Here is a 25,089-nt window from a genome sequence, read left to right as displayed (position 1 = left end):
ACGTATGTGGGAGAGAAGGTCATTGGGTAAGAGATTGCCCACATAAAAGGAGAGGAAGACAGATCAGTGCAGCACCACAACATGCTCCGTTCCCACCACAACATCAGCAGCACCTACGACCAGGTCCAGCTGGACCTCCTCCCATGAGACATCAACAGATGCCCATGCTGTCACCAGGACCATGGGGAGGTTCAGGGTATAGCCAAGATACATAGATGGTTGCCATGTGATCCCTTACAGCAGAGATATCGAGGTGAAGGGGGATATGGTAAGGTGTCAAACATTTATGGTAAGGTGTCAAACATTTTTTGTAGATCCACATTTAGAATAGTTTTCAGTAAAGGTGCGACTCACAATTTTTGAGATTTAATGACGTCATGATAAACCACAACTAGACTTGCTAACTCTAGAAATTGAGAAATATACGGGAGCTCTAACTAACATGAGCCGAGTGTTGTTTCCTCAGGTGACAAACGCAGAAGCAGCAGCTGACGAAAGGAAGCAGGCTGATGTGTCACCAGGCAGTCTGGTGTGGATAAAAGTCCACAAACGCAAGTGGAGTGAACCAAGGTGGACCGGTCCATGGGAGGTAGTATTGGCAACTTGACACCACCTCACTCACTGTGCAGCAGCGAAGGTAACAAGTGTGACACTCGCAGAGACAGGAGTGAACATCAGACAGGAAAATTTGAAGTTAAAGACACCTCAAAAGAGGGTTTAGACAGTACTGACAATGACGTTTCCCCCACAGTTTAAGCGAGGCTTTCCATTGGGAGACTCTAGCTTCAGTAGGTTATGGAAGTCTGTAATTATTTTATTCCTGAGTTGAGTAGCTTCCCTCTTAGTATGTGGAATTAACCACAGACAGGAACCAGAACACATGCATGACTACATCAGGATTCGACATTTAGCCTCAGTAGCTAATCAAACCGATCTTAGACCACGTAGAGAGGCTTATCTGACGACGCTCACCTATGAAAATGTAACTCTCACTCTTACGTTCAAAGAAGGTACAACATCAACGGTCCAGTTCGACTTCTGTGAAGTCGTTTCCGGTCCCAGGTATGAACACATCTACGGGTGGATGTCCAAAACCTTGTGCATCATAACTGACGAGTGTGGGCCTGCCACACATAAGTATGGGAAGCTGTTATCATATTATGCCTGTGATGTGTACAAAGGGGGTGGGTAGATGTAATCCTTTAAGACTTACCTAAATTGACTGACTGAGGACTTTACGTAATACAGGGAAAGGCTACTGATAGTCCTGCCCCACAAGGGCTCATTAGGATTATTGTTAAGCCTGTAAAAAGACCAGGTTCGACATACGACTGACGCAGAGGATGAGGTAAGGGGTGGAAACTGGAATGGCAGATGGGAATTATGGTGGGTACAATATACGGCTTCAAGCCAGTAGTACAGATTGTATTGTGTGTTTAGGATCTAGACCCCTAGCAACACCAGTTCCTTCAAGATTCAGACTCCTAAGTCCTGAATTAGTTGTATTTTAACTCTGTTTACTGATGACACTTTGCCCCTCCAACACACGTGTCAGAGGCTACACTGAGATTACCCACCTGTATAATATAATACCCCACCTCTGTTCAAGGTTACAGAGGGTCCATTTGATTGTATAGTCTCAGATACAGCTATGGGGCCCAATGTAGGTAGTATTATTGCAAATTGTAGCCACAGTCACAACGCTAGCGACTATCTATATAACAGTGTGTTAAGACAGACAGCACCTAGAGCTGATTTATGGTGGTGGTGTGGAGGAAGAACCATACATCCAATCCTGCCTAAAGATTGGACAGGTGCGTTGATGCAACTTGTATTGTCATTCTATATCCTGCCTGTCACTGATGCAACTTATGGAGAACTCATCTCTCCACGCCCACATGCTAACAGAAGATCCAAAAGAGATGCCGGCGGCCCGAAGGGGGCCTTTGATGACCAAGTGTACATAAGATGTCATAAGACTGCCAAGGGGGGTGTCTAATGACTTTCAAGCCAGAAATCAAATAGCAGCAGATTTAGAATCTGTTTTCTCTCAGAAGGTGATGATTAATAAAAATGTCGATTGGATCAACTACATTTACTATAACCAACAGCGTTTAGTAAACTTCACCAGTGACGCCATATCAGGACTGCATGCACAGCTGGCGAAGACTAGTTTAATGACCTTGCAGAACAGAATGGCATTAGAGATGATTTAGCAGAGAAAAGTGGCGTGTGCCAGATGTTTGGGTCTGCGTGCTGTACTTTCATTCCAAATAACACAGCTCCTGATGGATCGGTGACCAGGGCTCTGGAGGGACTGACAGCACTCAGCCAAGAGCTAGCAGACAACTCTGGTGTCACGAATCCATTCACCGACTGGTTGGGAAGTATGCTTAGCCAGTGAAAACATACATTTTTGGCAATCGTAATTATTCTGTGTGCTGTCATCATAAGCCTCCGAGTTGTCTGTGGATGGGGGTTCCCCTGCATCCGTGGACCTCTACAGGGGTTTATTGCTTCACCGATGAGCCAGACACCAGTCCAGGCAACCAGTTATGTGACGAGGATGAGGACGAATTGGAGCTTCTGATGGCCACAGTCTAGATGAGGCCACCAGAGGGACTTCACGAGCGGTTCCTGACCATCCTCTCGGAGATCCTGAAGGACCTGATAGAGGCCCAGATGGACTTCTAAAACATCCAGTGAGATGTTGGAAGTTTGGAAAATAGACGGATTGTTTTGGATGAGTATTTGGAGATTAAATTTTTTGTTTAATTGGGTTATAAAGGGATTTTAAGGTGTAAAGATTAAGAAATGCAATTTTGTCAAGTGTAAATGAACAGTCAAGGCTTCTCAGTATGTGTTCTCTAGCCTACAGGCTGTATCCTGATCCTGCCAGCCCCAAGACATGGAAGGCAGTGACCTTCAACGCACTCTATCTTGAAACGAACTGAACAGAAATACTTGAAATGATATCTGTGTGCATGAATTCTTTGCCTCGGTTTAGATAGATAGGGAGCCTTTCCCTGGATTGAGTAGGGGGGAGGTCTCCAGGGACATTTGAAAAACTAACTACATTTGAGTAGCTAACTCACAGTGAACTGTGAGTTAGGGGGGAATTGTAAGAAATTTGAGTAAAAAACTGTAGTTAGTAGATATAATAAAAGTGTTTAATAATTCATAATTAATAATTCATAGTTAGTCATAATCATAAGGGTTTTGAGAATGCATAATTAAGATAAACATAAGCATAAACATAGACATGCAGAAGCATGAAACTTCTGCCAAGTTGCAGATGTTTAACTTTCATTTTGAAGGATTATTATAGATGGGATTAAACAATAACTGACAATCATTGAATGTGTTAGCTGCTCAGAAGAGACAGATGTGAAGACAGGCGTTTGCTGAGCTGAGGGTGGGTAGCCAATAGAAATTGAGATAGACGGAAGGGAGGAGTCGTGAATTAATATGTGGGCGGGTTAGAAGCGTTTTTTCTGCCTCTTTTAGCTTGTGAATCTGCGGGACGGCTGTGTCCTGGGACCTGAGGTAGTTTTTTTCCAAATGGGGTTGTATTGTTTTAATATGTCATAGGAGTGTACACTCCAATGTATAACTGTAATCGTGCTTACATCAGTGGAATTAAATTCCTTATAATTGTAAACCAGTTTTGGTAGCGTTATTATCGCAGCGTGTGTGTCGACGGCACAAAGCCGGCCACATGGCTGGCTCCGGCCTCCCCTTTGTTATGAGGTAAAAATTCTTCCATAACATCAACATCCCTCAGTCCTTCTCGCTTACTGACGGATCTCTTTTATTGCTGCAGACTGGAAAAGAGATCCATCAGCACCACTCAATGACTCAAACTGCTAATTGGAGAAAGGGAGGCACTGCCATCCACATGAGGGACATGAACCCAGTTAAAAGCTCCTTTAACTGCCTCCGCATTGATTATCTTACACAAGGTCACCACTATCTCAGGGACATCTCACTAAACAGCTGAGCCTTCATATCCACTGAAAGTCTATTTCCCAAGATCTCATCAGCTTCTATTTACTTGAGTACAAATGTGGAAATACCACGCTTGCGTCTGTTTTCTTTCATCTTTCCTTGCATCTCTCTCGTCATAATTTTACCATGCATAGTCTATTGCAACATGTGTATTAAAACCCTTTACGCAATATTTCGATTTTCCTTTCGAGATTGTAGTTGAAACAAAATGCTCTCATGACTTCACCCTCAGTCGAAATAAAACGGCCTTTTCTTCGTTTCAAATATCATCAATTCAGTAGTTTTGTACTTTGTTTACCTGTTCCTGTTCCCAAGTCATTTATCCCCAACATTGATACATATAAACTGCAGAAAAAGCTGTGATTCACATTATTTCCTTCACCACTAAAAGGTGTCTTGCACATTAGCTCTGGATTCTGCCGATGAAGGTCAGCGCTGTGTAAATAAACCTCCGGAGAAGAGACAGGAAGCTGTGGACAACAGTACATTGCATACTGCAATCTGAGTCATCGATGTGTCAAGAGGCATGTTTACGATTCCTGACGGTTACCAAACTTAACTTTCATTGTTATTATGAAGGAAAAGACACTTCAAGCTCCTCAGACAATCAGAGCTGCTGGGATGTGAAAAACCTTCAAAACCAAACAGCACAAAGTCCAACGGAAAAATGCACAGCTGGCCAGATGAAAGAGCTGCTGAAATCTGTTTGTGTGTCTGTTCAACAGGAGAGCGATGAATTAATATAAATAGCATACGATACAGAACAATGTAAGGGCAGCGAATATAACATTGACTGGAAAACTGCTGCCAAATGAAATAACGTGGCAGTTGGAAGTCTAAAACATCACGACATGAGACAAAACAATGAAACAGAAAGAGGAAAGGCGATCACAAGCAGACCCTCACCATCAGACTGAATGAGACTTAAAGACTTTAACAAGCATATCTGCTTAACAACACGATCTACAGACTCAAAATGACCATTGACAGTATCAACAAAAAAGATGAGCTTCATTAAATTGACTCACAGCTATTAACTTAAGATGTTTCTGTTATTTTGTCCACCCCATTCTGTTAGTGTTTCAAGCCTCCACACACGTGCACCCCACTGCCAGTGTTCTTATCCTACTTTCTATTTTTAGACATGAAATAGTGGAGTGGAGAACAGGAAAGGTAACCCAGATCTGTCGCATGAAAAACATGAACGATGAAACACTGGTGTTCAACGTGGTTAATGGCACGTAGACATAAAGATTTCTCTTAACTACCATCTATTCTGTAGAATTACAAACCAACGGGATCATAATTTCATGGCCGAATGGAGATACGAGTTTGAGTAAACACAGATAAATGATTCCTATCTCTCCGGAGGACTTCACTGATTGAAGCAACACATGAAGTGTGTTGCTTTTATGAACACCGGAGGGAATACAAAGGCAAAATGTGATCTCCGGCAAGACACAGTAATGAATGCCATGAGACACAGAGCTCTCGACACTCACTGTTATTCTGCTGCATTATTCTCTTCCGTTCAACCCTCCCCTTCCCAAGCGTGGCGGCAGCACTACGGTGTACTGTAAGTGTATATACCACAGTACACAACACACTCCTGCATGCTTTTATTGTGAGGATATTTGGCACTTCCTGGGAGACGAATGGAAAATGAGCTTTCGGTGCCCCTCACAGGCCTTATGCAAAAAATAAGTCCTCGCCTTAAAGAAACATTTTGGCACAACCAAAGAGGTAAATTAAGTACGAAACTTGTGGTTTACCAGAAAGCAACGGAGCAGTTCAACTGCTGATTTTGAGGCAGATGGTTTTCCATATTGTTGCTTTTTGTACATAACTCACAATCTGCAAAAAAGGACACGTCTGAAATACCAATTATTAAATACAAAAATAAAGCAGACTTCTCTTCCAAGCAAAGACGTTACATGTGAAAATTTTATTATGAAAATCCCTCCCGAAAAAATAGATTTCTTCATCCTTTACAATAATTTACAATATTTTAAAAAATGATTAAAAAAATCCCGTAGAAGAAACAGTCGCTAACAATATTTACTCCATTACAAAGGTTTTGTTCTTCGAGGCAAATTATTTAGCTGGTTAAGTTCCTGTGAAAAACTAACGGAAGTCTCGGTCCTTCGTCATCAGCTGTGGCTGCTCTGGTCGCTGCCTCTGGTTGACGTGAGCGGGCTCTTGTGAACTCATGACAATGTCCACAGATATTGGAAATGAAAAACGATCCCTCATCCGTGCGATCTTCTCCTGCGGGACACCGTGCTTGTTCCGCCTGGAGGAAGAGAGTGCAGTGTGGTGATGTTAGTATCTACACGTATTAAACGTCTGGCATGTACATTTTAACATGATAATTAAGGAATCGTACTTCTCCAGCTCATGAAGATCAAACTTCCAGCTGGTGTCAGGTTCACAAAAGTCCACTTTGTATCCTCTCTCCAGGGCCTGTTCAAATTGTAGGAAATCTATGAAGGTGGTGTCGTACTCCATAATCAAAACACACAATTATATCTGAAATCCCATACCCACCATTTGGACGTATGGCTTCATTTCCCAGGCTTGGACATTTGTATTATCAACAATAATGGGAGATCGGCCATCATGCATAGCGTCTTTAGCTGAAAGAGAATTAAACACAAAAACAAACAGATTGATTTCTGGCAAGAAAATAAAAATCCCATTTTCTAATCTGTCATCCACCTAAAGGCGAGCTCAGACTACACACATCAGGAGAAACTTCACAGATGTTCTTCTCTCTAATCTCAAACATGCACACACTACAAGATATTATTACGATCATAGAGCGAAGCACAAAACTTGTGCTACACCTTGTGGTTGTATGCCTCCGACAAGTTGCAGTTTATATATAGTCTCAGTCATCACTTCATCATTTTATCCTTTTAGACATTTGTGTGAAATTGTCATAACTGGAGTATGAATTATCGAGTTATGGCACAAAACATGCTTTGTGAGGTCACAGCGACCGTGACCTTTAAAACCACCAAAATCGAATCACTTCACCACAAATGGATGTTTGGGCCACATTTGAAGAAATGACCTCCAGGCGTTCTGAGATATTTGTGATCATTTGGGACGTGAAGGATTCTCTAAAGATAACGTGTTGCTTTCATAATGCATCCACTTCATGAGCTAAAAGAGTGCCTGATGTTAGCTTGTGTGGGACTAGGTGGGGATGACATTTAACAGGCAGAGACACTGAACTAGCATTTCTGTCTGGCTTAACTACTCTCCATGCATGTCTGGAAATACTCTCACTGTGAAGAGAACACAGTAAAGACTCTCCGGATTGAAGTTTGACAGAAATGCCTTCGTGATGAAAACATAAAAGAAATAACTTCTATAACATCTAAGCTGTCTGCGCATTGAAGGAGACGATACCTCTGTTCTGGTTCCATTCATGTGCTGCACCGAGAAGGCCCGGGTCATAGCGGTACCCGTCTCTGTAAGCAAAGTAGTCATCTGTGCTCAGTATCAGCCCGTTGGGACCAGCGAAGAGCCGCTCCCTGTGAGAAAGATGGGACGCAAAGTGTGCAATGAAAATAAAACGTCAAGGCTTGGAAGTATAGAGGTGGAGTTTTAGATTCCTTTAAACTGACAATGCACGTATTTATGAGACTCGAGATTACACAAAGACGTACCTGGCCAGTGTTGATTTCCCAGATCCGGGTAATCCCCTCATCAAGATCAGCACCAAGGAAGAATGGAATGCATTAGTGTTGGCAGGAGGTCGGCAAGGATGCTCCCTCGGTTCATTTTCTGAGTCGTATCTCTGGGATCTGTCATAATCTTCAACAAAGTGACACGATTCTTCTTCTCTACCAACATTTACATCATCCGAGTGCCGGTGATAGCTACGCCGTTCGTCCCTGTCAAACTGGTGTGGAGAATCTCCATAAAAGCCCTGAGAGGGGTGACTGCATACATTTGGAGGTGGAAAGCTAGAAAACTCCTCTTGATACTGGTTTGTCGGGCCTGAGCCGCTCCAGTTTGGACTCGCGGTGGATGGTGGGTTTTGTGGATTTGGGAATGCAGTTGGGTGTGGTGGGCGATGGAATGGGGGTCTGTGAAATCTTGGGTTTGGTGGTCTGTTCAACGTTTGAGGATTATGCCATTGGTTTTGAGCAGGAGCAGCTGGCCTCGGTCTTCTAGGGTGGTACGGCTCGTTCTGATACCAGTGGGACCAGGACGGCTGGTTCTGCCCACTGTTTTTCTGGAAGCCCTCTGTTCCCGCACGACTGCTTGTGTAAACATTTTTTTCCTCGCTTAGGTCCCGAGTGTGTTTGCTTGTAGGTGTTTTGGGAGGCATGGGTGGTTGACCATCGGGTGCATCGATCTTCTCAAGCTCTTTGTAAAACTCACTCAGTGTATCTTCAATGTCAGACTTCACCTTTTTGGATTTTGGAGGAGGAAACGCTGGACCGATGAAGGTGGTGCTGGTGAGTCCTACCTGCTTTACCGCTCGCTCCCTCACAAGTCTGTCTCGACTGCCGGAGTCATTGCTCGCAAATTTAGCGTCTTTGACAGCAGAGCCATCTCTTCCATTGTTGGTTCTTCCACCCACACCCACCAAAGGTTTTTTTATGCGAGAGGTCGTACAGGAGGATCCACTGTGAGACATCTGCATTGGACAACACAAATTCAGTCTTTAGTGCTGAGAAAACATGGTTACAATGTACGTGAGTAGCTAACAGTTAAATAAGTAGGTATATCAGTGCACTTAGGCTAAAACCGAAACTAACTAAAACATTAGGTTAGCTAATGTCACCGCACGAGCTACACGGAAGACGGCGTAAAACACAACGTTACAATATTATTATATGTCATATAGTATTATTACCACCTTAATATTCAACATAAAGTAAATGTCACTATTCATCAATACTCACTGTATATATTCAGGACGCATAAATGATGGAAATAACGACATAAACAAAAAAAACACGAGTTTCACATAGCAGGTGCCTGTGTTTACGGAAGTGACGTCTTTTTTCTTCTTCTTCTCTTCCTTAGCAGCCGGGGGCGAAGGTATGACCGGTTTACCCTTCAACCAGAACTAGCCAATCAGAGGCAGAGTAGGGCTGGCCGGGGAACCGGCTAAAGAGTGTGTCAGCACCACCAGCTGGACTGGAGTGTGACACGATAGACATCACCTAAATAAATCCATGAACGAGTCGTTGACAAAATATGATCGTAATCCTATTCAAAATATAAGATGTTTTTGCTTTCTCTTCCCCTATTTCTCCTTTTCAAAACAAAATATTACCGGAAGTGGGCTTGATTAGGAGTAAAACATTGTTTAACGGTAAACTGGGTTAGTTTAACATATAATAAAAGTATTTTGACGACATTAACCTTATTATAATTTTACTTAAAATGAGAATCTTGGGCAATTTTCTATAATTGTACTTATAATCAGCGTTTTTGATCAGCGTAAACATTTTAGAATTCACTTAAAAAAATGAAATAAAACAACCTATGTTATTATCTACAAGTGTGACTCCCTGATCAGACTTCTGTTATTTGTCCTCAAACGCATCACAAATAGGGAATCATGGAGCTAAACTGCAGGAATGAAATTATAGATTAGAGTTCAACTTTACAGTAAACAAAAGAAAAAGTAGACAGACGAGAAGAATGAAGATCAGTATGAAGCAATGACATGATTTTACCAATCTGAAGTGATTTAAACTCTTTAATTTGTCCAGTGGGACAACAAAAACAACCACAAAATATGTTCCATATGCAGCCTGAACATTCATTTATTTGTACAGTGTATTGAAAGTTGTCGTGCATTTGGCATCATACAGTCTTATGGACCTGCAGTAAATCACCAACATGCAATGCCTGAGTATCAATCATAGCCAGTTCCTCGTCATTCACCCATTCATCCTCCACCGGTGAATTGACAGGTGTGTGAGCCGGAGTTTGTACAGTTTTTAAAGTGCTAGGTGTCCCATAACTCCGAGGGGGGTTGAATGTCTTATTTACACATGGAGCCACTGGGCTCAGATGGAGGACAGGTGGTGGAGACGGGATGCGAGACAGATAGTCCACAGCTCTCCTCCTCTTCACGCCGATAGGGTCTTTCTCTGTCGAACTGTTTGCTGCAGGAGGTCTCCTGCTGACAGATGTGAAGGATCCGAGGCTTCTGACTGGCAGCTGAGAAGTCACCTGCATAAAATGACACATTTTTAGTTTTGAATGAATATGAAGTGGTCATGAGAGCAAATGCATGGACGAGCAAGTACATGAACTCACACTTGCGTTTGTGTCTTCTCTTCTGACTGTTGTAAAAGCTGTGGCTCGTGTTTGCAGAGCTGGAGAGGAGATGGACCTCAGGCCATCAGATGTGACTAAATATGAAAGCCTCTCTTCAGCAATTAGAAAGAAGTTTTCCTGACTCTGAAAACACAAGATGAAAGTAATAGTGATGTCATTTTCCTATTTTACAACATTTTCCTGTATCCAAACCAAGGAGGTGGAGAAAAGCTTAAACCTTTATAAACGATCTTCGTCAGATCATTAGAATATTACATATCTCGGCAGTTTTGCGTCTGACGCTACAGGTCATTATAAAAGGCTACACTGACTAAAACGTTTCCACTTTAGCATATTTTCAACAAATGCATTTCCAATGCTGTTCAGCACAAATTCTTTTAGCCGTCAGGTTAGGAAGTATGACAAAAATACTGCTGTACCTGGACCAGGTTTCTGTTTTGGCCGAGTGATTCCTGTAGATGGCCTTCCTTGGGGTTTGTTGAGAAGACGGTCAGATCTCCGGCGAACACAACAGGAGTGGGAGACGTGGACTGACCTCTCAGCTGCAGGTTGCTCAGAGTCAACAGGACACGTGGTTTTACCAAATCCTCCAGACCAGACTGAGCAAAGCTGCTGAAACAGCGCACTTTGACAAAGTCGAGTTTCCCATCGGCCAAATAGAATGCAGGAGAGAAACCTGTGTTCAAAAGCACAGACAATCATTTAGTAAACAATACACTGGAGTTATGGCAGGAACTGGTAGGATAAAAAAAAAAAACCTACCCTGTCCATTTATGATACTGATTACATATCCTGTGAGATCAACTTCTCCACACAGCGACTGGAATTCTGGGTTTTGAAGATCCACAAAACAGGTAGAGACCCTCGGTTGAAAATGTGTGGATAACCATTCCTGAGAAGCCTGAATGATTTACAAATATGACATATTGTAAGTTATTGCCATCATCTATCCGACTCTATAACTACTGCATCTACAGTTCATCATGGACACTGAGTCAAGAGAGTTTGTTCCCACAGTACCTGTAGGTCCTGGAACTGCGTTTTCTTTGTCCCAGTCAGCTGAACACTCGTGCTGCCACCGTGTTTCTTTCCATCCGAAGTGGTGAGATTATAGGCTTTGTATCGACAGCTTTCCTTCAGGAAAGACTGAAGATCCAAGGACGGTCGCCAAAGGTTTAACTGGTAAACTATATAAAAAAAAAGAAAAGCATCATTTGAAACCAGTATGTTGAAAACACAACAGTATATACAACCACAGCACATCTACAATGAATAAAAACACACCAGTGCCGTGTTGGTCCGTGGAGTCAGCGACACAGAGCCTCCACACGGGTGTCACGTCTCGCTTGAGGCAGCTCCCTTCGCTGTCCTCTGCGCTTTCTAAAGCTCGTCGGTAGCGATCCTGCAGGTCGGCCTGCTTCTTCTCCATCAGAGAACACCTGTAGGCGCGTAGAGTCTCCAACTGCTGGTCACTCAGATGAGCCTTGGACACGCAAGTGAAATAGGCGCGCAGTTAACGCTCTGTTCATAAGAGACATTAAGTGAACAATCTGTGAAGTAAATGTCTTATCACCTCGAGGTAAGCTGGGTCATCCCCCACTGCTTCATAGAGCTCCTCTCCACCTTGAAGACTTGCAACACCCTGACGACTGATGCTCCGTCTCCTACGTTGAGGTTTATTATTACCTGAAGATGATAATTGTGTTAAAACTAATTCCATTTCAACCTGTACCCAACAAGGTGAAATCACAGTTCCTACCTTTGTCCTCCTTTTCAAATTCTTCTTGAATCTTGGCGAACAGGATCTCCATCGCTTTCTGCTTGAGGCCGTTGTATCGTCTCGCCTCCTTCTCTTCGGCACGAACGGATCGGAAGACAACGCCTCCGTCTGGTTTCCTCTCCATCCACTGCACAACGTGACAAGCGTTCAGTCAAAGGGGGACATGATAAACTCCCAGGTGTAACAGTGACAATATATCAATGCAAGACTAAACGCACCTGTATGGGGTAGCTTCTCAGTACGACGATGTCCACACATCCCACTGGTCCTCCGCTGCTGTACAAACAGGAGACAGGAAGCAGGAACGGCCTTGGATCCTTGTGAAATCCCAGCTTTGTGTCCCATCGTACGGGTCTGCTGCTATTGGCGCGAATCTAAACACAAACCACAAATAAGCCAATTTATACGATTGCCTCGTAGAAAGACAGAATAACTTGTGCTTCTTGAAGTACCTTCAACATGAGAGAGTCAGGGGCCTCCAGAGGGGAGCAGGCTTCTTGTGACCCCACCAGCTGAGCCCCGTGGATGATCAGTTTGCCACCGACAGCCACGCGACCGCCGTGCAGCATGGCGGTCAAAGGTGCATCCAGCTGGGCTTTAATGGCATACCATCCGTCTGTCAGCCAGACAACTGCAGAGGGGTTTTCTACCTTGGCGTCGGCACCTCGTGGGGTCTTGGTGTCGTTGAAACTCCGTCTGTTGGGGGACTGACCCCTGGAGACGACCCCGCAGACGCAGAGGACGAGGGTTTTGGCTGCCGTGTCGTCCTTTTCCATGATCTTCCTCAGAGCCGGCCTGCGGCTGTGGTCCACTTCAACGTCATATCTGACACAACATGAATTTAGTCAAAATGACATTTAAATGTAATACATAGAACACATTGGATTATCTTGATTGTATGAATACAAAATGAAAATAATTAAATCCTCATAGAATGTAAATAATCCAGCCTTTGAATCTTTCACAAAATGGCAGTAGTGTGTTTGATATCATTGTTAGTTCAGGGTGTGGATGTCTCGTTAAACATGATGAAATTAACTTCAACAACAGGAACACATTGAACTGAAATACGCTATCATCCCTCCCACCTGTACTTGAGCTGCAGGAGAACCTGCTCTGGGGTGAGACAGAGGCTGCCCATTGTTTCTGGAAATGATCTTTCCATGGACGCCTGCTTCCACACAACCCATCGGTAGTGATTGTCCACCCAGCCCTCACAGAGCAGTTTAGGATCCACACCTGGGGTGTCACATAATGCTCTGTGGACAGCGTAGAACAAGATGGCATTCAGTACAATCAGCCTGCTTTTAAAGACACACTACGAAGCCTGATTTAAACTCAAGTAAAAATCAATAATACCGATGAAACTCTTCTTTCCCTGCCGTCCCATCCTTGCTGGGGATCAGCCATCCTCCATCAGCAAGCTGAACCCCGCCTCCGTCGAGAAAAGCTTCCCGTTTGATGAACTGCTCCAAACTGAAGCGAAAAGATTCTGCAGTCTCACTGGAGATCTCGCACGCATGCTGATGAACTCCATGTCCATACAGCTGAAGAACAAGAACACGTCAAAAAGCGTTCGCGTTTTTAACCAAACACAACAGAATCTACCAACACAACGCTTCTGGCCTTGCCTGTTTCGGGGTGTATCTTGCAGGAGGCCTTCCGTTCGCTGCAGCCTTCAGCGGTATCCTCGTCACTCCCGAGGTCTTGGTTAGAAACAAACTTCCCGGCAAAGGTCGAATGGTCTGTCGCTTCTTTTTCCTGATCCTCATGTCTTGCATATCTCGTGCCAGCTCTACATTATGAAGATTCTGAAATATATCTGTGGACCATAAACACATCATTAGTTTACCTATGGTATGCAGCAGAGCTATTTATAGTGCTGACTTTCGTCCAAAAAGCTTACTGCACCTTGACATGTGGACAATGAGTCCTCCACATGTGATGTCTCTGCAGCAGTGTCCTCTGATCCACAGCCAACAGGGAGCTTTTGATTCTTCATCAGTTTGTCACTTGTATTGTCAGCCAAGGCCACCGCCTCAACGTCTTCTGTGCTTTTGTGACCAGTTAATCCTGTAGTGCACTGTGTTTTCTTAGTGGGCGGTACATAAGCGTTGCGGTTAAAGGGCGTTACAAAGGGATGGTGGTGTTTATCCTCCTTCTCCTCCACCTGTGGTTCAGAGGAGCTCTCTTGGACACCAGGTCTTTGTCTTTTGAATGGAGGAACAAATGCAGAAGGTGTTGGCATGTTGTCCTTGAGCCTCTCTGTCTTTGTGTTGGTGAGGAAAGGAGGAACGAACGCTGGCTTCTTGGAATGTGCCGATCTGCTTTCTCCTGAGTATTGTGTTGGTGTTGTATTTTGCAATCTGGTTTCCACATAGTTTTTTCCATTGCTGCAACACACACGCACACACACACAAAAAAAAAAATACATCACAAAAGAGCTGAAAAGCGTGTCAGTCGCTTGAAAACATGGCCGAGTAAATCACTTGTACTTACGTGTGTGGCCTCGTGATGTTTGGATGGAGAGAGACGCTGTACTTAAAGATCCTTCTGTCTTTCATCACACCTTCATTGAGATAAAACTCAGATCAGTTACTGTACAAAACACAATATGTCTTCTTTAGATATCGTGTTGTTACAGCGCTAGGGATTTACCGTTTGGACAACTTTTTTCCGGATGGAGTGTTGAACCATCAGCAGTTCTGTCGAATTCTTCCAGTAATCGTCTTTTCAGGGGAGGCTGACCTGGAATGTTTCATAACAGTCTTACTGGTTAAGAGTGTGAACAATCTGTTTAAATTAGAATGTCCATTGAAGACCGCAGTGAAATCTAGGCAATCTGTGCAGCATTAACAAAAACATGTGCTACTTAAAGGTCTGAGTGATAAACACTGACCAGTCATATCCGGGTCCTCCATTGATCTTTTGTCTGTCCCCCGTCGTTCCTCTACAGACCTCGGGCTGGATTTGAGGTTTTCTTGCAGTGGCACATTTTCTAAAGTCATTGAGAGACTTTGGGCAGCTAGACTTTCGTCCTCTAACAAAGCCTTAGTGCAGTCCAGTGCTTCCTGGGCGAAGAACTTCTGCTGGGTCTCAGTGCAGCCAGTCAGGTTAAGTGAGTGGAAGTTTAGAGCTGAAGACACCTGTGGCCCTTTGACCGTAGACCCCGCTCTGCTGCTTGTCTGCTTTACACTTGACATTTCCTCTACAGGGCCGTCATGGAGGTTGCCCAGTACCGGTGGGGTCATTTTGTCTTCTCTGACCCCACATGCATCTGCATGTTCCTGGTCTTTGATAAAAATGCAACGGGGTACACTTGTTTTATTTTCATTGTGAGTCTCTTGCAAAGAGGATAAAGATGTAACTACGTGAGGGGCACTAAACCCGTCCTTGTACCTGGCTGTGGTGGGATTACAAGGTGTCTTCACACCCTTCACTTTTGATCGATCTGACTTTCCGTCATGTGGGCTTGTTGAGTTTGAATCATGATGTTCAACATCAGCTAAATCTGTCAGTTTTTCTTTTGCTTTCGACAGATCTTTCTGTGACACGTGGACTTTTGCTCCCCCTGCAGTTGTGAAACCACAATGTGTTTTCTCTGCGTTGTCGGCATTGTCTCGTGTCTCGTCTCCGTTCCTTGCATCTGGAACAGCTGGGATCTCTGCATTGAACCCGATGTCACTGAAGAGAGCTTTTGCCTTCTGGAGGGCCTCAGATGAAAAGGCCACTTGCTTCCCACTGGCTGCAAGAAATCCACTATTCCTGGGTGTTGGACCAGGAACCGGCATCTTGGAATGGGTTGGTTTAACAAAGATGTGATCCTCAACTTCATCGCATTCACTCAGCAGAGTTTTTGCTTTCTTTAGGGCTGCGGATGAAACGGCGACTCCTTTGCCGCTGGCTGTCTGAAATCCACCACTCGGTGGTGGAAAAGTGTTTTCTTTTTGTTTCAGTCGTCTGTTTGTGTCCTCAAATGTAGCACTTTCATTCAATAGAGACTTTGCTTTTGTCATTGCGTCATCAGACACGGATACCTTTTTCCCGCTGGCGGTGTAGAATCCACCAGCTTTGCTCATCTCATTCATGGCGGAGGAGCTACTGTTCTTTGATGTTGTGCACATCAGGGGAGAAAGAGTCTTCGTCACCAAAGATGGGTTTCCATGTAAAGCAGCTGCGTTGGAAAAATCAAATGTATTCTTAAAAACACCTTTGTGACTCTCCACATCATCGGGATGCATCTTCTCATGGTTTTCAACTAACCCCATGTTCACAGTTTCAAACTCGGTGTGTCCCCCTCCGAGCTCTTCAGAGATGTTTCTGTCCAACCTCTGATCTTCTCTACAGTTTGAAAGCTTTTTCTTCTCGCTGCCACTTCCGCACACAGGTGCGTTACTTTTCTTCTGTTTTACCGACATGCCATCGTTACCATCCATCATGTCACAGTCCTCGAAGAAAGCGTCCGCTTCTTGCATTGCTGTTGCTGAAATAGAACAGCCATCGAATCCTGTCAAAAGGTTTTTTGCTTTCGACAGATCTTTCTGTGACACGTGGACTTTTGCTCCCCCTGCAGTTGTGAAACCACAATGTGTTTTCTCTGCGTTGTCGGCATTGTCTCGTGTCTCGTCTCCGTTCCTTGCATCTGGAACAGCTGGGATCTCTGCATTGAACCCGATGTCACTGAAGAGAGCTTTTGCCTTCTGGAGGGCCTCAGATGAAAAGGCCACTTGCTTCCCACTGGCTGCAAGAAATCCACTATTCCTGGGTGTTGGACCAGGAACCGGCATCTTGGAATGGGTTGGTTTAACAAAGATGTGATCCTCAACTTCATCGCATTCACTCAGCAGAGTTTTTGCTTTCTTTAGGGCTGCGGATGAAACGGCCACTCCTTTGCCGCTGGCTGTCTGAAATCCACCACTTCTAGGTGTTGAAACATGACTTTGGTTGCAGAGATGGCCGGTTCTTAACGCATCCCCTTTTCTTTTCAGTTGTTTGTTTGCGTCCTCAGGTGTACGACTTTCATTCAAGAGACGCTCTGCTTTTTTCAGTGTGTCAGCTGACATGGACGCTTTGCTCCCACTGGCTGTACAAAATCCACCAACACTGCTCAATGTATTGATGGTAGAGGAGCCGATATTCTCCGATGTTGTGCACGAGAGAGATGAAAGCGCCTTTGCAGACGGAGACGGGTTTGTTAAAGCCGGTGTTTTCGTAAAACCCAAATTGTGAATCTCCTCGTTATGCTGTACAACCTCTGTAAGGCACGCAGCTGGTCCAGCGCTCACATTTTCAAACTCACCGATTGGTTCTTTAGAAAAGTTTACTTTCATCCCTTGAACTCCACATGTTGGAAGGGTTTCCTTGTGACTGACACTTCCGGGCAAGGCTTCTAAGCTCTCTTTATGTTTAACTGACACGCCAGCGTTACTGTCAATTGCATCACAGTCTCTGAAGAGAGCATCTGCCTCTTGCATAGCTTTGGCTGAAACAGAAATCCCTTTCCCACTGGCCATCTGGAACCCGCTTTGACACGTGACTGTGTCCCTTTTGCTGTTCATCAAACTTTTTGCAGCCTCTTCATCTCTAATGCCCGTGACCCATCTGTCCTTCGTGTTGGAAGAACCGCCCTGAACCCTCCCCTCAGCATCGTTACCACAACCTGTGAGCGTAGAATCATCCTCTCCATGAGGCAGAAAGTTACCCGTGGGATTACCCACACTGCACCTCGGCTGTCCTTTAGCATCCCTTTGGCTACTTTGCTTCACAACATTCTCCTCCAAATCTGCAAACAAAGCTCTAGCTTTGCCCAGACACTTTTTCGAAACCCTCAAAACATTTCCTCCTGCGGTCTTGAACCCCACACCGAGCATTAAAGGATGCGTGTTGTGCAGATTGCTCGTTTCACCGTGCACAGCTCCGTCAAGCTTTTTGGGTCCAGCTGACTTAACACTACGACTGCCTTCGGAGATGTGCTTTGAAGAGGTAGAAACCTCGTCAGGAGAGGAGTTTTCTTTTTTCACTACGCTCGACAACGACAAACCTGTGGATTTACACGCGACGTCAGATGTTTCACGGTTCGTTTTACCATCTGAAATGGAGGTTGTTTCGTCAGGCAACACGGTTGCTGCCTTTTCAGCTTCTGGACTAAAACTGTCATCAAAATCTATACCCGAAAGAAAATGTGGGTCAAGCTCTCCGTCAACTTTTAGGGGAGAGAAGGCATTATCGGGACAGTTTTGTTTGGGCTTTTCAGTTTTAAACTGTGTGAATTCAAACTGGCTATCTGCTTCTTCCAAGAGAGTGCACAGATCCGTCACATCAGCTCTTTGTGAAGCTGTTAACTGGCAACTGATATCCTCATTTCTTTCACTTGCAGAACGTGGCTGGTTTGAGTTAGCGGGTGGATTTTTAGTGTCGTGGGCACATTTGGTGGGCCAGTCACTTGAACTTCTTTCCCCTTCAGTCTCTTCAAAGAGACGCTTGGCTCTTTCCAGGTTGGTTGAGGAAATGCGTATACCCTTATTTGAAGCGGTTTTGAATCCTGATGGATGGACGGAAGGAAGAGAAACCGTTTTCTCTGGCAGATTGCCACGAGCTTGACCATTAAGTGAACTGCGATTACCGTTTTCGACAGCTTCTTTTGCACTGCTGGGCCGACGTGCTGATGTGCTCTCTATGTGCAACTCGCTCTCTCTGCCAGGGCCCAGGGTCTGGCTTCCCCCGATTGCACTGGGCCGCTTGGCATCTGTTTCGGCCGCTTGTAAAATATCATCCAGATGGGCTTTTCCGTTCCCTTTATTTGTAGATGTGACAGGAGCGGTCCTTTGTTTATCGGCCCACTGACGACCACCGATCTCTGAGCTGGGAAGAACAAATGACGGTGCAGCCCTGTGAGCGCTATCTGCAGCAGCAGACTGGAATCCACTGTCACCGATTGTTCCCTCATTGATGGTGTTGTTTTGATGAGCGGCAGAAACGTGTGTTCTGTCACCGGCGCCGTCACGGTGAGGCTTTGCTTGCATTGCTTTCTGCTTGGCACGCTTCATGGCCGACAGACAAGCCGACGGAGAGAAGCCGTTTCCAGGAGCATCCTCTGGTACTTTACTCACTTTACAGGGGTCGGACATTTGACTGAAATCTTGTGCGAAGTCTTTGCAAAGCTGCGACATGTCAAGATCCTGGATTTTTGCTTGTACAGAAGGACGTAGATTTACGTCAACGGGGAGATTTCCCCATTTCTGCATCTCATTCATCCCGATACTGCAACAGTCCGCTTCGTCCGGGGCTTTCAACCGCTTCACATTGACTTCTTGTCCTGAAAAAGCAGGATGAAAAAAAAAAGTATAAATTCCGTTACTGTAGAGAAGGGGCTTTTATCATGTTGATACATAATCTACTTTAGCATTGCTACACTTAACATGCATGAGACATGCGTTACCAGAATCTGGGACTGCGGGTGATGAGTCCATCCTCGGACACGGCGTTTCTTTTCCTTGAACTTGCAGTTTTGAGGTCTCAACAGTGTAAACAAATGTTCTCTTTTTCTTGGTAAATCCAGAGTCTGTGTGTTTCATAGGCGGCCTGCCTACCAGCTGGCCAGAGTCATGCTGCAGGTGTTCTGTTGGAATATTGTTTTGCACTTGTAGAGCAGGACTATCATCATGGCAAGAAGTTTGCACAGTACAAGGTGGGAGTTCAGATAAACTCAACGGAGACCACTGGGTGATTCCACTCTCTACAGTTTTCACCGGTGGGGGTGAGGGAAGCCTGCCAGGGCGCTGATCAGCTGTTATCTGTTTACTGGACGCAGCGTTGTTTGTTGATGAGACGTCCGTAGAGCTGCAGCCATGTTCTTTTGTTGGAATGATGTGCTTTCTTTTGGTTCTGTCAGTTTTCACTTTCCTCAGCGCTGAGCTACTGTTGGTGAAAAACATAGACAGAACATTTTCAGCTCCATCAAGAACACTTGCTACTGTTCTGCGAATTTCTCCATCCTCGATAGCATCCGGTAGAGTCTGTTTCCACACAAGGTCGCTCTGATTCAGTGAACTGTGGGGGGAGTCGTGGGACTCTGTGTTCTGAACCGCCTCAGGGGAAACCGCACCTGCTGATTACAGACAAGCAATAAGTATCATTTTGCATTACGCATCTAAAAGCCTGTGCAATGCGAAAATAAGTATCAATTTGTTGCAATTCATAGTTTTGCAATTCATATTCAGAGCTACTGCACCATCTTGGATACGAGCAAATTGTAATGAAAAAACACACAGTACCTTGGAGGATGGTAGGTAGGTCATTGTTTTTGGGCGACACCGCTCCAACTCTGGATGCATTTGAAAGAGACGGAAAAAGCTTCCGTACAAACTGAGAGAGACAAAAACAGAAGCAATTATAATTGTCACACCGGCTTATTCACTATGTTTACTGTACACTGGGAACAAGATCTGGACCCTTCACTTTAGAGTACATGACTCCTCTCCCTGTAGCTTAGGAGGGAGGGAGGGACGGGTTACGTTTCAGAGGCCAGATATGTGTCCGTGTGTGCTAGGATGTGGTTTTTCTGTGTGTGTGTGTGTGTGTGGGGATGTTTTTGTATACAACTTGGAAAATTTAATTGAGTTATAAAAATATAAAATACATCAATGAATGTGAACATCTGCCTTTTTTCTTCCTCTTAATCCCTTATCTGTTGTCATTTCATATGATATGATACAGATCATGAAATATACAATAAGCACAATATTTGTAACTCGTTTATTTCTCCATTCTATAAATCGGGGAGATATATCTCTTGCATGTTTGGACTGGACAAAGTACTCACCACAACATTTCTGTCTGCAGAAATACTCACTGGAAAGGGACTGTCGTCACTTTTAGCTGTAAAATAAAGACACAATTATTTACATGTAATTCACATATCTAGATTTACAAACAACAACTAGTTGTGTGATTTGCTTACACAAAATGAGGGTGGATGGTACGGCCGGTGGGGTATTCAGAGAACTGGTCCATGACATATCAGGATGAAGCTGGGCTCTGAGACATTCAGACATTTGCTTGTCATAGCTGACCTGTATCATTCAAAAAAACAGAATAAAGAGGGGAAACATTAATGTTACCCATTTCCCCACATTCACATACTGACATTTGCTGAAAATAAGCGAACATCACTGTTAGATTCAGGACACTTACTGGGGATATGTGATGCAGATCTGTGCGTATGACAAAAGAAAACAAATTAACCAGAGATGGTTACATCTTTTTTTTCCAGATATAATCCAAACAGATGAAATACAGACACATTTACAGCTCACCAAAACGGTCCTGACTCCGAGGATGGAAACCTCCATATTTTGCACCTGGGATCCTATAAAGACCACAAGAGACATCACAAACTGCACTGACAAAACAAATGGCTTTTAAATTATCTCCATCAACGCTGAATGAACAAAGCACGGGAATATAATATAATATAATATATATATAGATAGATAGATAGATAGATAGATAGATAGATAGATAGATAGATAGATAGATAGATAGATAGATAGATAGATAGATAGATAGATAGATAGATAGATAGATAGATAGATAGATAGATAGATAGATAGATAGATAGATAGATAGATAGATAGATAGATAGATAGATAGATAGATAGATAGATAGATAGATAGATAGATAGATAGATAGATAGATAGATAGATAGATAGATAGATAGATAGATAGATAGATAGATAGATAGATAGATAGATAGATAGATAGATAGATAGATAGATAGATAGATAGATAGATAGATAGATAGATAGATAGATAGATAGATAGATAGATAGATAGATAGATAGATAGATAGATAGATAGATAGAGCAGAGAAAGTCAAAAACAAGAAAACAAGTTTAAAGTCAACAGTGTTGTTGCACTCACCCCTCTTTTGACGTCTGGAACAAATATGGACTTTGGGTTGTCGCCCACGGCAATGTTTCCTTTTCTAGGTGGTACCACAGAGAAACATTCATTTTAGATGCAACTTCAAGAAAGCTTTTCAATGCAGACACAAGTAGATTACTACAATTTACAACAATGAATTCAGAATGCCCCATGTAGACATATTCTTGTTGTGCTTAGCACGAGTGTATGTACGAGGAATAATAACATAAATAAAGACATGCAGTACTGTCACACTTTAATCAAACATAACCTCGTTCACCAGCGAATGACTGCTCATCCTCAGTTTCAGGAGACACAACTCGTCTGTGCCTGAAGACTTTGGGGGTTGAGAACAGCTGGCTGTCTACTGCAGTTTTGCCAAAGGGTGTTTTAAAGTTGGCCTCTTGGTTCCCACACAGGTCATCTTGATCAGAGACATTGTCCTCAGTGAGCATTTGAGATGTCAGTGTCCCAAACCAGTCGGGATCCAAGGCTCCCAAGTCTATATTAGAAAATGAATAATGATATGAAAAAGAGCAATGAGAACACAACCTTTATGTTTTGTCTGTTGTGATTGCACAACAAGTACCATTATCTGATTATGCTGCTGGATTTAAAGGATTAGACACACTGTAATGCATTATAACAGTCCTGCAACATGGACAACCTTTGTGTAGCTTGTCATGTTGTAAACACAGACGTCTTACCTTTCCAGATTTCATCTTTAAATGTCTCGTACATGTTTTTAGAGGGTAAATCCATTCCAGGTGATTAAGTAACCCCTCAACTTTTGTTATGTGGCACAGCTGCGAAGACAAAGTAACACAAGTTAAAAGTTTAAAACTTATCTCAGTCAACGTTAGTAGCTATACATTCCCCAGGGTGGTGCTAGCGTTGATCAACTTCATCAGCTTTCGTTAACGTTAGGCAACTCAACTTGACATTAAAAATACTTCGGACAAAATGTCGACAAAGTAACGCTTTCTAACGTTCGATTCACATCCATGGCAAATGTTATCGTTGGTTGCCAACGCCTAGAAAACCCCGAACGCATCATGAAGGTTAACTTACATCGACTGCTAATGTTACACGTTCACAAAAAGAAAACAGAGCAACAATAGATGTAACTACTTACTTTAACTACGTTAGACTAACTTACCATGGCGGCGTAGAGTTGACTTTCATGTCTCAATGCGACTATTGACAAAATGTTGACGACAATCCAGAAAACCACCAAACCAAATGATAAAGAAGTTTAAATAAGAGTCAACCTGCTAGCTAGTTTGCCCTGCTTAGAAAACAAACATCGCGCGCTGCACACCGGAACTCAGTCTAACTTCAAAATAAGAGTCCGGTTTAAATTAAACTATGGCGACTGAAATCCAGCTAATTACACGTGCTTTTAAAACAATATGGGGCTCATTACATGGATATCAGGATGTTTTTAATAGCGAGTGGCGATGATATTCGACTTGGTTGCATTATTTCAACAACAGATGAACAATATACTTGAAACTTTATACTCCATTTCTGCCCTACTTTTAGCCTTTCAGGCAGACTTTCCGATCGAGCCACACGTCACCCATGGCCCTTCTGTCATGGATGTGTTCTTCATACAGCTATGCCTCCTGCCCTGGGTATAAATGCTGCTGCCAGTGCATGGTGTTTTGAATCTTACCGATACACCTGGCAGGCAGTGCTTTTTGAGTGGTGCACACTCTTGTCTGGAGGTAACACCCAGGGTATGCAAATCCACGTTTATGAAACGAAAATAATAATGGTGTCGCGATCTATGCAGAAACAAAGGTGCAAACGTTATTATATAGTCTTTAACAGCCCGACGCGTGGCGCATTGTAGGAAAGCAATAAAACAAAAAAAGATACTTCTAAACGTATTTATAAAACGTCACACACGAACGTAATCAGGGAGAAAATACGTTTCCAGTCAAACATATTTGAGAATACATTTTAGTGTTGTGGGGAACGTAGTTTTTAGGAGTGTTGCAATATTATAACCTTAACGAACTGTTTTGGTGGAGGCTAGTTTTACTTAAGGAAAGGATGTGTTCTTACTCCATGGTATATAATTGTAAAAAAATAAGCTTGTATTGACTTGAACTAAAAGATGCTTTTGATCACTAGGCTTAAAGGCAAAATATGAAGCCGATAGTACGGAAGCTGTCGTTTCTGCGAGTATTATCAGCAGAAAAACTGCTCCCGTTTTGGCCTTTCCTCCCCTCAGCCATCTCATAAACAACATTTAAATGGTGCCATCAGGGGGTGAAGTGAATAATCAGACAACCTACTTTTATGATAAGATGACAGTCTTTGGTATCAATGACTTTCTTTTGTGATCAGTATCAGTCTCCTTACTATGATAATGTGGAGAAACATGGCTTTTGGATTTTTAGTTTCCTATTCACTTTCCACTTACAGTTAATGTTTGTTTAACTGTACATTTCAAAAATGAACAAAGGTGTTTATGAAACATTTGCTTTATTTGATGCAATAACTGGTTCTGAACATCCAGTTCAAATTTGTTGACATTCTGATCATTATTTCCAGAGCTACATATCACTCTTCACATGAGTGAATGAGAACTTGACATCCTCCAGCCCTTGGAGCTCCTGACTGGTGCAGAGCTCCACTTTAACGTGTGGGGGCTCTGGGTCCTCCTGTTCTCCTTTAACGTGTGGGGGCTCTGGGTCCTCCTGTTCCACTTTAACGTGTGGGGGCTCTGGGTCCTCCTGTTCCACTTTAACGTGTGGGGGCTCTGGGTCCTCCTGTTCTCCTTTAACGTGTGGGGGCTCTGGGTCCTCCTGTTCCACTTTAACGTGTGGGGGCTGGGTCCTCCTGTTCCACTTTAACGTGTGGGGGCTGGGTCCTCCTGTTCTCCTTTAACGTGTGTGGGCTCTGGGTCCTCCTGTTCTCCTTTAACGTGTGGGGGCTCTGGGTCTTCCTGTTCTCCTTTAACGTGTGGGGGCTCTGGGTCTTCCTGTTCTCCTTTAACGTGTGGGGGCTCTGGGTCCTCCTGTTCTCCTTTAACGTGTGGGGGCTC

The 25,089-nt window shown here is 43.7% G+C and overlaps 2 protein-coding genes across 2 annotated transcripts; both read right to left on the bottom strand.

The window, feature by feature from the left end:
- Positions 1-5,977: 5,977 nt before the first annotated feature.
- Positions 5,978-9,015, bottom strand: n4bp2l2 (NEDD4 binding protein 2-like 2). The gene is made up of 6 exons (XM_079271443.1): positions 8,934-9,015; positions 7,686-8,665; positions 7,426-7,550; positions 6,556-6,644; positions 6,395-6,471; positions 5,978-6,301 (listed from the first exon to the last, which is right to left on the bottom strand). Exons 2-6 carry the CDS (start codon positions 8,663-8,665, stop codon positions 6,133-6,135), a joined length of 1,440 nt encoding a protein of 479 aa, XP_079127569.1. The 5' UTR covers positions 8,934-9,015; the 3' UTR covers positions 5,978-6,132.
- A 785-nt stretch (positions 9,016-9,800) lies between these two features.
- brca2 (BRCA2 DNA repair associated) lies at positions 9,801-23,292 on the bottom strand. The gene is made up of 27 exons (XM_079271666.1): positions 23,191-23,292; positions 22,739-22,837; positions 22,312-22,533; positions 22,029-22,092; positions 21,421-21,473; positions 21,299-21,318; positions 21,066-21,177; positions 20,928-20,983; positions 20,380-20,470; positions 19,545-20,213; positions 15,006-19,421; positions 14,765-14,854; positions 14,606-14,675; positions 14,018-14,499; positions 13,738-13,928; positions 13,466-13,653; positions 13,195-13,365; positions 12,559-12,931; positions 12,325-12,480; positions 12,086-12,233; positions 11,900-12,012; positions 11,611-11,809; positions 11,347-11,513; positions 11,089-11,227; positions 10,746-11,002; positions 10,306-10,449; positions 9,801-10,218 (listed from the first exon to the last, which is right to left on the bottom strand). The coding sequence occupies exons 2-27, from the start codon at positions 22,791-22,793 to the stop codon at positions 9,847-9,849; spliced, it is 9,018 nt and encodes a 3,005-aa protein (XP_079127792.1). The 5' UTR covers positions 22,794-22,837; positions 23,191-23,292; the 3' UTR covers positions 9,801-9,846.
- Positions 23,293-25,089: the final 1,797 nt, after the last annotated feature.

Source organism: Melanostigma gelatinosum (assembly GCF_949748355.1).
Source record: "Melanostigma gelatinosum genome assembly, chromosome: 7".
NCBI lineage: Eukaryota > Metazoa > Chordata > Actinopteri > Perciformes > Zoarcidae > Melanostigma > Melanostigma gelatinosum.
This window is presented reverse-complemented; position numbering and strand designations above follow the sequence as displayed.